The following is a 14165-nucleotide window of genomic DNA, read 5'->3' as shown; positions in this document are numbered from 1 at the left end:
AAATGTAAAATGACTTTACAGACCATTCATGAGTCATAGCCATAGTTTTGAAAACTCTAGACCTGATGCTCACTGTAACTCGGTGAAATAACCTGACAACAGTATCACCCACACTCATTTCACTTATTGACCAGGAACCAGGAGAGAGTTGTGGTTTCTCAAGTGCTAGAGAAGGAAATTGACCCCTCTGAGAAAACTCCTTGAAAATCAAAACACAGGCCAAGGTCATGAGAAGCTGCTGAACCCCAAAGGCACCCAGCTTGGTGTGAGTGATGAGCCATTTGCAAGGTGGGCGTGAGAAGAATGTTCCACCCTCAGCACTGGTGAGTCTCTCGTTTCTCACCTCCTCACCTGCAGGGACAGGAGAGTCCGTACCGACCCCATGTGCACAATCCACTGCTGCTCTAGGAGCCTGTTACACACTGACCGTGGGAACAGGTGCAATACATGAGCTTTCCCCCATGAATCCTCATTTCTGCCACCATCAGAACAGCCCATTAGTCATTTATTCAGTCTCATCAGTAGCGCCCACCTCATCAAACACAGGAGTAACTGCCTTTGGACTCCCTTTGTGGCTAAAAGAAATGTTTCGTGTTATCTCTTTGAAGATAGCTTGCTGAGAAGTTAAGCTCTGTTCCCCGAGTGACCATCTGGAGTCTCTCTAGGAGTGGCCTTGCCATTAAGACAAACGGTTCTCTCAGTCATTCCCTCCTCACATAGAGGAAGTGGAGTTCACTCAGTGTGGAGCCTCTAGTCCCGGGGTGGGAGGAACCTCTAGCGAGATTGAGCAGTAGAATCAAGGGGGGCTAACTTATTAGAATGGAGTCCCTGGGTGGCATACATTTTTAAGCGTTCAACTACCGGCCAAAAGGTTGGTGGTTTGAGCCCATCCAAAGGTACCTCAGAAAAGAGGCCTGGCGATATGCTTCCAAAAGGTCACAGCCTTGAAAACACTGTGGAGTAGTTCTACTCTGCACACGTGGGGTCGCCATGAGTCAGACAACTCGATGGTTACTAATGACAACCACCACCACTTATTAGAGCATAAGGAAACTTAGCTAATCCATCCCCATCCATGCTTCCTTTGGGGATGAGAGAGGGGCTGTGAGTTCCTCAGGGGTGCAGAGCAAGTCAGAAACAGAGCTGGACCCCAGTCCTAGGGCTCCTGACTTCACCATATTCTCTTTCCTCTATACCAGGATCAGCAAAGGTTTTCTATGAAGGGCTAGTGGTAAATATTTCAAGCTTCGTGGGTCATACGGTCTCTGTCACACCCACTCAACTCTGCCACTGCTGGGCAAAAGTGGATATAGCCAATACATAAACAAATGAGCATGGCTATGTTCCAGTGAAACTTTATTTACCAAAACAGGCAGCAGCTGGATTTGGCCCGTGAGGCTAGTTGGCCAACAGCTGCTCTACATAGCACATACGAATGAGGACTAAAAACTGGATCACCTCAGAGCAGGTCTGCTCTGGAGCTGAGGGCTGGGGCAGACGGAGGGCACGAGCAATCACCCGGGTGGGGGAAGGTGTCCAGAAGGCCTAGACACTGGGCCTCAGACATAGTACCTGCCGCTTTGCCAAGACATTAAGACCAAGACTGGAAGGTCATCCAGGTGTTCTTTAAGCCTGCAGCAAAGCTGCACTGGCCATGTTTGTTGCTGTTTCTGAAACTTGGGCTTCAGAGTGGCTCAGAGAAGTGACTCAGCTGCCATTGTCATGGGGAAGAGAATCAGAAGAAAGGGGTGTCTCTTGTTGCCAAAGCAGATTTTCTCCAACCAACATTTATCAAGCACTTACAATCTGCCAGGGATCAGGATAGGCCCTTTCATGTGTATCACATCCCTACCACACTGTAGGGCAGGTTGAATTATCCCGATTTCTACAGGGATGGCAACTGAGCCACACAGAGATTAGGAGGCTTGGCTCAATCATACAGCAAGTTGGTAGCAGAACTGAGATTCTAGCCCAGGCCCCCTGACGTGAAAGCCCCTGACCTTTCCCATTACTCTAAGAAGCTCATCTGTATGTTTGTCTACTTGTTTATGGCTAAACCTATCCTGGCCAGTTGTTCAAAAAGATAGACAGCAAATGGTCTTAGGAACTTTCTGTTTAGCAAAAGTGAGATCATTGCATTCATGTGTTAAAATTTGCAAAACACAGAAAGAGAATTGTTCTATTATTAACGATTTCCCCAGGTATGGCCAGGAAGTGGCACATCCTCTTTTGATGAAATTGTAAGAAGTTTTCCCAATAGTAAAGAGGAAAAATTCATTCAGCACAATTGAGAGTCTATACATTGCCCCCATCTCCCAGCCACTGAGCCCGACTCCTGGGCATTTCTCTCTAGAAGCGGTCACCCTCTGGCCAGGCTTCCCTGGAAGCCAGTTCTGCCTGGGTGGCCCCTCATCACCGCCCCCAGAAAGATACGCCAAGGCCTTGCTCTAGGGCCATGAGCGGCAGGCCCAGATTCCTTGATGGTCATGAGCGGCAGGCCCAGATTCCTTGATGGTCTTTGGGAAAGTGGTGTCTTTGAAACGCTGGTCCTTTCTTTCCCAATTCCCATGCGGGGAGGATCCCTGCTACCTGTAGGAGTTTCTCTCAAACATCAAACACACCAGAGGTTTTATTGCATAACAGTGGCCCTGCCTATGTCTCCCCATCAGCAGGAGATAATTCAATCCAAATGCTATGATAGAGGACAGGGTTCCTCTGAGAATCTCGTGTGTGGAGTACTAGATCCAGATCCCAGGAGGTCCTGGCGCTGGTGGGGCACAAATATCTTCTAAAATCTACTCCCGTGGCTTCTTTGTCCATCGGATAACAGAGACGGGGTAGGCAGGATGATAGCTCCAGATGCCTCTAGCTCAGAAGTACCGTCCAGACTTGGAAGATAGTGGCCATTCGTTGCCAGAAAGGGGCGGCCCTCCTGGCCTGGAGCGGTGGGGCTTGGTTTCATATAAAATGCCTTAAGAAGCATTTGGGTGGTCAAACAGGTCTAGGCAAGCCAGAGTGATACACAGGTATGGAAACGGGCAGAGTTGGATTGCTGGGGAAAGAAGAGACTGAGGAAGGCCCCAAGGGGCCAAGGGGCCTGGGCTCCTGGCCTGCAGCTCCTGTGTGATTGCTCTCTGTTCGGTCTCCGTCACAGCGTGAGGTCTGGGTTCTTACTGAGCCAGCTGCCTGAAGGATGAGGAGAGTCTGAGTGTGGTAGTTGCTAGTTCTTCTTTTAAAGGGGAACTATATCCCCAAGAAAGAGTTTCAGCATCTCAGAGAAAATGTTTCTAAGAGAAATGGAAGAGAAGGATAGGGGGGAATATTTATTAGCTGGAAATAATAATAAACAGTGGGTGCATAAAGCATAAATTGCTCAGAGAGATCCGCTGGGCTTGGAGGCAGAACACTTGGCTTCAACCTGCATCTGTAGGTTGTGTGTCTGTGAGCAACGCTTTCCATCTCTGTGGGCGTTAGACTCCTAGTCTTCAAACTGGGGTAGGGGGAGCCCTGAGCCAGATCATCTGTAAGGCTCCTTCTGGTTCTGACAGGCTAGGACAACGCTGACCAATAAGCTTTTCTGCAGTGATGGAAATATTCTATATCTGTGTTGTCTGGTATGATACCACCAGCCACATGTAGCTATTCAGCACTTGAAATGTGGTTAGTGCAGCCAAGGAACTAAACGTTTCGATTTCATTTAGTTTTGTTTAATTAAAGATTAAATAACTACATGTAGTTAGTGGCTACCATACTGGACAGAACGGGTCTATGAGTCTAGAAGCAAAGATTCAGTTCTGTTCAGTCTGCTGAGTTTATCAGGCTGAGCACATTCTAGAAAAAAGTTTGCACAGGTGTTGAATTTAAGAAGCATTGTTGGTTGGCACTCAGTTATTAGAAAATCCAATAGCCAGAAGCCCCTCTCCCTCGGCATTCCAGCTCACTGAAATTTTAACACTCCCTCCCCCCACCCCCACCCAGGAACCACCGTTTGCTGAGCAGAGTGTATTTGTGTCTCCTCTGTCAGGCTAATGACCTTGTCTGCCAGGCAGGCATGTGTGATCGTGTCCGGAGAGCCTCCAGGCAGCTGCAGGATCTGATCCATTTTTCATCATTCCTTGGCAAGGCCGGAGAACAGATAACTTAATAGAAACATCACTTCAGCTCATTAAGGAAGAACTGTGTTTGGAGGGTGAGGTTCAGAAAGGTGTTCAAGATTCCTGTTCCTGTCTCTCGCCTCTTTTTCTCCATGTCCTGTCAGTTGTTAAGTCAGGTCAGGTCCTTCACCATGTCTCTCAGACTGATCTCTTTATTCTTCCATTCTCATTGTCATTACTTTAGTTCAGACTTCCATTCACTTCTTCCACAGACTATTCAACAGCTTTCTCCCTGGCTTGCAGCCATCCTGTTGATGCTCCTCTGTTAAACTTCCTAAAATACCACTCTGGTCATGTCATTCTTGGGCTCAAATCCTCTGGCAACCCTCCCAGCACCTTCTGATGGAGTCAGGCTCTTCGGTGTGGTACCCAAGGCCCCCCACAGTCTGACGCTTCCTACCGTTTGAGCTTTATTTCCTACCAGTCTCTCACAAGAGCCTGCTGCTCTAGCCAGGAGGACCACTCACAGCCTCCTAGTTGTAACTTCTGCTTTCCCCTACAAACTTCTCTGTCCCCCCACAGCTTGTCTTTTCCTCCATTGACATCCTATTCAACTTTCAAGGCCCACCTCAAATGCTACCATCTATGTGAAGTCTTTTCGGATCCCTCCAAGCTAATACTTTCTCCCAATCTTTGTTAGTATGTGCTATTGCTAGGTAGGAATTTGGCAGGATAGCAGAGTAGTTAAAATAATGCTAGACCCAGGTAGACCTGGGTTCATATCTGTGTCCTTGCATGTAACCTTGGGCAACTGACTTAACTACTCTCTGTGTCTCAGTTGCCACATCTCTAAATGGACGTGATGCCTACCATACCAAGTGGTCATGAGAATTGTGGGTGTTAATTTATGTAACATGCTCAGTGCAGTACCTTCTATATCATAAGCACTCATAAGAGGTAGTGACTGTCATTATTATTATATGCCCCTTACTGAGGAAAGAACTAGTCTTAGCTCCCTCTCTGATTATAAGCATCCGAGGAAGGTAGGAACTGCTTGTATTTTCTGGTATCCCCTGCACCCAGATGTAGTTTGCAAATAGTAAGGACTCCGAATACGAATTGGTTAAGGTTAAACACCTCTGGAGACTGAAGGCCTAGATTTGAATCCTAGCTCCACCCTTGGTAGTCCCATGACCTTGGTAAGTTTTTTAACCTCTTTGGGCCTCCAATTCCTCATTTGTGAAGTGGAGAAAATAATGGTACCTTTGACATAGATTGTTGCAAGGATTAAATGAGGTTTGTTAGCAGGGTGTCTACATTAGGCAAATCTGCTGCAAAAGACCTCCTTAAAGTTTTAAAAGGCAAAGATGTCACTTTGATAACTAAGGTGTACCTGACCCAAGCCATAGTCTTTTCGATCGCCTTGTATGCATGCAAAAGCTGGACAATGAAAAAGGAAGACAGAAGAATTGATGATTCGAATCGTGATGTTAGCTAAGAATATTGAATATGTCATGGACTGCCAAAGAACGAACAAATCAATCTTGGAAAAAATACAACCAGAATGCTCCCTAGAAGCGAGGATGGCAAGACTTCAGCTCACTTACTTTGGACACACCATCAGGAAAGGCCAATCGCTAGAAGAGAACCTCACGTTTGGCAGAGGATCAGGAAAATGAGGGAAACCCTCAATGAGACGGATTGACATAATAGCCACAGCAGTGGATTCAAACATACCAACCATCATGAAGATGGCACAGTTTATTGGGCAACATTTTGTTCTGTTATATGTAAGGTTGCCATGAGTCAGAGTCAACTCAATGGCAACTAACAATAACAACAAATGCAGAACCTAGCACCTAGTAGGTGAAGATTTTTGAATGAACGAATGATCCCACTGTACCAGGTATAATGAGGTTTAAGGGTGGGTTTTATTCTCAATTACAGTAGTTTGGCCTAGGTTGCTGGCATAATTATCTCCTTTCTCCTTTTAATCTTTTATTACTTGCCTCTGGACCGATTACCTGGTTTTAACTGTTTCATGGCATATGGGCCTTTTTAGTGAAAGCCTCTCAAGCCTATGGAAGCAAAAGGGACATAAAAAATAAATCTAGAATTCGGCCACATTCCTCTTGATCCTATCTGAGTAGAACTGGTTTGTGGATACAGCAGCCTAACTGACAAAACAAGAGAAAGCCATATTGCAGGGCCACCGAATGAGGCTTTCTTTGCCACTTAACTTAGAGTACATGCTCTTTGAGGCAGCACAGACAACCAGGAACATCACCAGAGAGAACGGTTCACCCGTGGAAATAGAAGAGAGGAAGGTTCTAAGAGATGAGGGCTAGTGCACCACCGGCAGTATCAGAGCACCTCGCAGATGTCCACTTTCTGGTTCCTGCTCCACTTTCTGGTTCCTGCTCCACTTTCTGGTTCCTGCTCCACTTTCTGGTTCCTGCTCATGGTCTTCCTTGCTGGTGGGGAATGGCCCTGCTCTGTTGGTGGCCCCAGAACTGTGGTCAGGCCCAGTCTGAGGAGGCACCAGGCTGCCCAGCTTCGGTTCCTCTGAAGCACTAAGGGACTTTAGTAGTGGCCTTGGGGACAGGGCATGCAAGGTACACAGACAGTGTGGGGCACACAGACGGTGCGGTGTGCACAAGGTGGACAGGAAGGAGTGGAGCACGGGTTACAGGGCAACCTGCAGAAGAAAGCCACATTTGGGGCAGAATTAGTAGAGAAGTCAGACTCCATAATAGCTCCTGCCGATTCTACTCCTGGGTGCCTCTCAAACTCATCCCCTGCATGCCTTCTCCACCTAGCTTCCCTAGTCCCAGCCTCCATCATCTTTGTCTGTGTTACCCCAATGGCCTCCTCACTAGTCTCTCTAACCCCACTCTTGCCCCTCATAACCATTGTCAGCTTAGTGACCAGAGTGATCTTCTACAAACACACATCTAATCATGCCTCCCCGCCCCCTGCTTAAAATCTTCCATGGTTCTCATTTGCACCTGGGATAAAGAGAAATTTTCTTAATACAACCTGCATGGTTCTGCATGATCCTGCTCCCAACTCTGGCCCCAGCTTCATCTCATAGCTCTGTTGCTGTCTCTGAGTTTCGGGCACGCTGACCTTCTTCTAGTTCCTCTATAGACCATACTGCTTGGGTCACAGGGCTTATGCCCTGTTTCTATTTCTAGAATGTTCCTCCCTCCCCACTCACCTAATCAATTTCCTCTCTTCCTTTAGAGCTCAACTCAACTGTCACATTCTCCTTGAAACCTCCCCTGATTTCTCTGTGTCATATCCCTATGGTAGCACCCATGATACCATGTACCTCCTTCCATGGTAGTTATTTCTGATTATTCTCTTGTGGTCTCTCTCCCCTACTAAGTAGTGAGGTCCAAGCAGGGCTTCAGAGCCAGTTCTTTCCAGGTCAAGCCCCTGCTAAGAATTTGTCTTTCTAGCAAGTTCCCCAGTGATGCTAATGCTGCTAGTTAGGGACCAGTTCTGAGAACCACTAGTAGAGCAGTGGTTCTCAAAATGTATTATACATAAGGATCACCTGGGGATCTTGTTATAGTGTAGATTCTGACTGAGTATATCTGGGGTGGAAATGCAAATCCTCAGCAGTGGTTCGAACCAGAAGGAACTGGTTCGAAACCTTGGGTTCAAGAGGGCAGCAGCTGTATCTGTGTGCCCACCCTGTGCCCTAACACTGTGTTAGGCATACAGCAGGCACTTCATAAAAATGTGCCCACCCTCACACACATCTCTCTGTACAGCCTCAGTTGGGCCCACGTACTTGCAGTCCTCGCTCTCCAGCAGGCCCCGGTACGTGCTGATCTCACACTGCAGCTGGGCCTTGACATCCAGCAGCACCTTGTACTCCTGGTTCTGCCGCTCCAGGTCACAGCGGATGTCGGCCAGCTGGGCCTCCACATTGGTGATCATGGACTGTATCTGGGACAGCTGAGAGCTGTAGCAGGCCTCCGTCTCTGTCAGCGTATTTTCCAGAGAGTCCCTCTACAGCAAAGGAAATACAGGCAGTCCCTGGGTTACGGATGAGATCCGTACCTAAGTCTGCCTTTAAGTCAGTTTTGTAGGTAAGTCAGAACAGGTACATACGATTCTTATTTAGCGTCAGTTAGTCAAATATTTGTCTTAGTATATATTTTATCTTTCTGTGCATATAAATTCGAACTCACCAGCTGCTCCACAGGAGAAAGATGTGGCAGTCTGCTTCTGTAAAGATTTACGGCCGTAGAAAACCTATGGGGCAGTTCTGCCCTGTCCTATAGGGTCGCTATGAGTTAGGATCGAATTGACGGCAATGGGTTTGGTTTGTTCTTTGTTTTTTTTAATGCACATAAAATACTTAAACACTTCCAAACTGTGCAATGTTTTCATGAGCATCACAAAGTAGTGTGTGCATTCATTATGACAAACCATTAGATTTAACTCAATTTTTTAATATAATAGGCTTATGCAGTCCATTCTTAAGTACAAGTTCTCCGTAAGTTGGATGTTCATAACTAGGGAACTGCCTGTACATAACTCTGAGCAGCAGAGCTATTTTCCATTGGCTAATTCTGAAAAGACCTAAAACCGCCAAGTCTTTCTTTGAAGTTGAGAATGACCCCTCCTTACCTAAGTGACTGCAGAAACTGAAGCCTAGAAAGGTCAAGTGACTTGCTCAAGGCGGGGCTTCGAACTGATTCATTGTGATTCAAACCCCTGCTGAGAATTTGCATTTCTACTCCACATACACTGATTCAGAAGCTACCGTTTAACAAGATCCCCAGGTGATTCTTATGACTACATAAAAATGACTACATGTATGTAGTCATAAGAATCACCTGGGGATCTTGTTAAATTCTCAGCAGGTTTTCAAACCGGAATGAATTAATTGGTTGGAAGCCCTGGTTCAAGGATAAACAGCTGGTAACTAACAGAGCCAGAGTTTGACCCCAAATCAAATACTAAATCCTTTATTCCTTCTACAACTTTAGTCTAACTCAAACTTTGGACCTGAAGTTCCCAAATACACCTGCCCCACAGCATCATTTAGAACAGTGATTCACAACCCTGGCTGCACTTTAGAGTCACCTGGAAGCTTTTTCTAAAATATCCAAGCCCATCTCCAGAAATTCACTTGGCCTGGAGAGGAACCTAGGCATCAGGATTTTTGTTGTTGTTGTGCTCTGAGTGAAAGTTTACAATTCAAGTTAGTCTCTCATACAAAAATCTATACATACATTGTTATGTGACCCTAGTTGCTCTCCCTGTACTGTGACAGCACACTCCTCCTTTTCACTCCAGATTTCCTGTGTCCATTCGACCAGCTCCTGACCCTCTCTGCCTTCTCACCTCGCCTCCGGACAGGAGCTGCCCATTTAGTCTCATGTATCTACATGAGCTAAAAAGCACACTTTTCACAAGTATCATTTTATGTCCTGAAGTCCAGTCTAATCATTGTCTGAAGAGTTGGCCTCGGGAATGGTTTCAGTTTTGGGCTAACAGAGAGTCCGAGGGCCATATCTTCCAGGGTCCCTCCAGTCTCAATCAAACCATTAAGTCTGGTCTTTCTACTAGATTTTGAGTTCTGCACCCCACTTTTCTCCTGCTCCATCAGGGACTCTCTGTTGTATTCCCTGTCAGGACAGTCATTGGTGGTAGCCAGGTACCATCTAGTTCTTCTGGCCTCAGTAGATGAAGTCTCTGGTTTATGTGGCCCTTTCTGTTTCCTGGGCTAATACTTTCCTTGTGTCTTTGGTGTCATTCATTCTCCTTTGCTCCAGGTGGATTGGGACCAATTGATACATCTTAGATGGCCACTCACCAGCTTTTAAGACCCCAGATGCCACTCACCAACATGGAAGCATCAGGATTTTTAAAAGCTCCATAGTGAGTTCGAGAACCACGCGTTTAGGGCAGGCTAGGCAGAGAACAAGCCTTCTTAGGGAGTTGTGTTTGTCAGTACCAGGGGTGTCCCCCTAACCCAGATCAGATTTGAAACATGCCCCTTTTATCTCTGAGCTGGATCTTGGGAGAAAGCTCCTCCAGGAAAGGGCATCTTGGTGAGCATTTGTGGCAGCTGATATCTGGGCCTCCTCTTCCTCCTTCATAGATGCCTGCACCTACACTCAGGGCCACCCTGGATCCAGAACTAGGGGAGAGGGGCCCACCCAGCAGCACTCACGAGGCTGTGCTGGGCCTGTAGCTCAATCTCCAGTGTGATGACCGTCCTCCTCAGATCAATGATGTCCGACTGGTAACTCTGAAGCTGTTCGCAGCTCGTGGCCACCTGCTGGTTAAGCTCCTCTATCTGCAATGGGGAGGTAGACAGGAGAAGTTAGGGTGCCTTTTCAGGGACGCTGGGAAGCCAGCCTACCTGCGAGAGGCCCACCTGTGTGTTGAACCATTCCTCTACACCCCTGCGGTTGGTCTCCACCACGGTCTCGTACTGACGCCGCATCTCTTCCAGCATCCTGCTCAGATCCACTGGGGGTGCAGCATCCACCTCAATGTTAAGGTGGTCTCCAAGCTGGCATCGAAGGGTACTGACTTCCTGAAAAGGTACAAGAGCCCCAGGCAAGTGTGAAAGTCACACAGTCCCAGTTCACCTCCCAGAAAGACATAAAAAGATGGAAGAGGGAAGGCTAGAGAATCTCAACCTTAGAGGGAACCTTCGAGGACTCCAGACCACTGTCTCTACAGTGTATTGATGGTCTCCCAGTTTGGAAGGTGCCTCCCAACAGAAGCACCTCCTGTTGCTTTGGCAGAAGCCAAGAGCAGCATCAGGGTGCTCATTTGACCCATTTGACCTAAAATAGGAAGCCCATGCCCTGGCATTCCCGGCCCACCCTCCCAGCCTGTGACCATCTGGGGAAGGAGGGCAGTAGGAACTTGGCTTTACTTAGTTCAATGCCCAAGTTAGAGTGGGCACCTCCCCCAGGCTTGGCTGCCAAAGAGATAAAGTTGTCACTGAGGCTGTGGAGTGTGTGATAATGTCTCATTAGTGCCTTCTTCGTGCGGTTCCCACTTCTCTGACTTATGTGGGATGAGTCAGGTAATGCCCTGCTGGGTGCCTTAGGGTGCTCATTGAGGATGCGGTGACAGATTGTTACTCTACGCTTAAGAAAACTCAGCCAGGATTCAGAGGCACTTGTTCATTCAAATCCCAAGTTGAGAGGTGAAGAATCAGCTTAGGGAAGGAGGGAAAAAAAACACCATGGTTCAGATGAGCTTGGCAGTACGCAGGTGTCCAGGGCAGAGAGCTTTTCCTCCAAAGAAGAATCAGAAAGTAAAGGGTTTGCCTGTGGCTTTCGACTTAAGTACGTACCATACAGAAGAGAGGAAGAGGGTGGAGGACGGAGACAGAAAGAAGAAAACGACTACAGTTCAACTCTCCTTTAGATATGAGGGTCGTCCCCTGCCCCACCGCCCCACCCCCGCCAGGGATCTAGCCCAGCAGAGATGGACAAGTCATTCTATTTGAGTTCCAGAACACAACCTACTACCTCTGACCCTAGCATATGTACCACTCTACCTCTAGTATGAGGCTCTCATGAGAAAACAAATGCAGTCACCATGATCATTTGACAATCATGCTTACCCAGGAAATGCAGAAGAGAAAGGAGCTGGCATTTCTGAGCGCCTACCAAGTGACAGGTGTTTCATAACCATAACCTTCATTCAATTCTCACCACGACCATATACAATAGTGTTTAGGTTTTACAGATGAGGAAAAAAACCTCAGAAAGGTTGTAAATACATTGGGCAAAGTCACAGAAATAATACATGGCAGGCCCGGGAATTTCAACATCTGTCTATCCAGCCCCAAAGCCCCCACATTCTCTCCACTCTGCCTCCCAGAGCCTTCAGCTTGACTTCAGGGCTCACCTCTTCATGGTTCTTCTTGAGGCACAGCAGCTCCTCCTTCAGGGACTCCACCTGGGCCTCCAGGTCCGCCTTGCACAGGGTCAGCTCGTCCAGGATCCTGCGCAAGCCGTTGATGTTGGCCTCCACCAGCTGCCGCATGGACAGCTCAGTCTCATACCTACACAAGGACAGGGTCAGGAACTGAGGGATAGAGCCAAATGCAGCATCTCAGGGAAGGCCTTCAACTGCCAGCACTTTTCCAACACCCTGTGAAACTACTGGAAAACTGCCCCACGTGTGTGTGGGGAGAGAGGCTCCCTCCATCCCCTGGCCAAACTTACTTGGTCCTGAAGTCGTCCGCAGCCAGCTTGGCATTATCAATGTGCACGACCATCCTGGCATTCTCTGCCTTGGTGCACAGAACCTGTCGGCCAAGGCACACAGATGGATTAGTCCAGGATGAGAAGAAGGAAAAAGAACTCAACTAAGAAGACAGTAGCAAGCTTAGGGCCCTGCCCTGCAGCCATCCTGCAGAAGTCCTCTTCCCTGGAAATCTTGGGGATATTAAGTGAACTACTAGTCCTGGAAGAACTTCAGATTTTTTTTTAAGCACCTGGGTCTTCATAAATTCAAATCCCCATTTTGGATGCAGTGAGCAATATGGAAGGGAAAGAATCTTGTTAAGTCTGAGGTCATTCACATGACAGAAGGGTCCTTGACAAGTGCTAACATTTACTGAAAACTCACCCCACACCAGGGGCTGTTCTAGGCACTTCATTTACATCATTTCATTGAATCCTCTTTACAACCCTATTGGGTCAGGACTGTTATTATCCCCATTTTACAAATGAGGAAATAGACCTAGAGAAGGGAAGGGACGTCCCAAAGCCACTCAATGTATCAGTGGTGGAACTGAGGCTAGAACTCCGGCTTCTTTCCATGTCACAGGCACTGGCTGATCCCCTAAATTATGAGATTAATCCTATTCCCTAGGGAGGTCTGTTTTCCCTGAACATAGTTTAATAAACTGAGATTAAAATTGGGAATGCTGGCTATTCCTGATGTCTTCCCAGTGAATCTGTTCTCCTGTTTTCCTTTACCTTCTCCTGGAGCTCCTCGATGGTTTGGAAGTAGGACTGGTAGTCTGGACACCAGGTGGGCACCTGAGACTGGCAGGCCTCTTGGATCTTGCTCTCCAGGTTGGCATTCTCCTGCTCTAGCTGCCGCACCTTCTCCAGGTAGTTGGCCAGGCGGTCATTCAGGATCTGCATGGTCTCCTTCTCATTGCCGTTGAAGGACCCTTCACAATACCAGCCACAGGTACCCATGGAGCTGGAGATGCCACCGGTTGGCCAGCAGCTGCTGGGCCGGCAGTTGCTGGGCAGATAGGTCTTGGAGAGGCAGTTGGAGGGCCAGTGGGTGGTTGGCATGCAGGTGGAAGGCATGCAGACATTACCCAGGTACAGCTCAGGCTGGCAGCTCACACTGTTGGAGGAGATAGAAGAGGGCCGGGGGCAGCTCTTGATGGAGGTGGGTGAGCTATTGGTGACACAATAATTGGATGTCATGTTAGAAGGCCTGCTTCTCCTCAGCTGAGGCTACCTGGATCACCAATGTCTACAGACCTCATCCTGCCTGGGCCTTTTTATACCCTTGCAGTGAGGGGCCCACACTAGAAAGTTGTCGTGGGGTGGTATCGATATTTACACTTAGCCTCAGAGGACGCTGCTAATTAATTTGTAATTTGGTATCCTATAAGGAGTCCCTTTCCTCATAAAAGTGGCCAAGCTTATCATTTGGCTAAAGCAGGACTCTGGGTTCCTGTCATTGATCTCCAGGGAAGAGCTTCAGGACACATCTTCAAAGGACCAACTCCAGGCCTGAGCTGTCATTACTAGGGCTGGGCTGCCAGCCAAACTCAGTGGCCTGACTCACCACGCCCCTACCTGCTCCAGCCCTGAGAAAGGCCACAGTTCTGTGGGGCATCAACTGCTCCTCTTAATGAGAGCATTCCCTGTGGAAAGAGGCCTGGCCCCTTTAATGAGGATATGTGTAGGTGGCAGAAGCTGCACCAATACTGGAAGTAGTATAAATCCAGGGAGATAGGAGAGATGGTATCTGTCTTAGTCATCTAGTGCTGCTATAACAGAAATACCACAAACGGATGGTTTTAACAAGAGAAGTTTATTT

General features: G+C 47.8%; 1 protein-coding gene across 1 annotated transcript; it reads right to left on the bottom strand.

The window, feature by feature from the left end:
- Positions 1-6677: 6677 nt before the first annotated feature.
- KRT32 (keratin 32) lies at positions 6678-13543 on the bottom strand. The gene is made up of 7 exons (XM_004390353.1): positions 13076-13543; positions 12317-12399; positions 11997-12153; positions 10501-10662; positions 10294-10419; positions 7897-8117; positions 6678-6792 (listed from the first exon to the last, which is right to left on the bottom strand). Exons 1-7 carry the CDS (start codon positions 13541-13543, stop codon positions 6678-6680), a joined length of 1332 nt encoding a protein of 443 aa, XP_004390410.1.
- Positions 13544-14165: the final 622 nt, after the last annotated feature.

The sequence above is a fragment of the Trichechus manatus genome, unplaced genomic scaffold (genome assembly GCF_000243295.1).
Source record: "Trichechus manatus latirostris isolate Lorelei unplaced genomic scaffold, TriManLat1.0 scaffold00294, whole genome shotgun sequence".
NCBI classification, from domain to species: domain Eukaryota; kingdom Metazoa; phylum Chordata; class Mammalia; order Sirenia; family Trichechidae; genus Trichechus; species Trichechus manatus.
Note: the sequence above shows the minus strand (reverse complement) of the source record. Positions and strands in the feature narration are given on the sequence as shown.

What these genes read in the sequence shown, in the direction of transcription:
- KRT32 (XM_004390353.1), bottom strand. Translation starts at nt 13,543, where the DNA reads ATGACATCCAATTATTGTGTCACCAATAGCTCACCCACCTCCATCAAG. An exon ending in TCGAGGAGCTCCAGGAGAAG is followed by an intron (nt 12,400 to 13,075) that starts GTAAAGGAAAAC and finishes CTTGGCCGACAG; the next exon opens with GTTCTGTGCACCAAGGCAGA. An exon ending in GCGGACGACTTCAGGACCAA is followed by an intron (nt 12,154 to 12,316) that starts GTAAGTTTGGCC and finishes GTCCTTGTGTAG; the next exon opens with GTATGAGACTGAGCTGTCCA.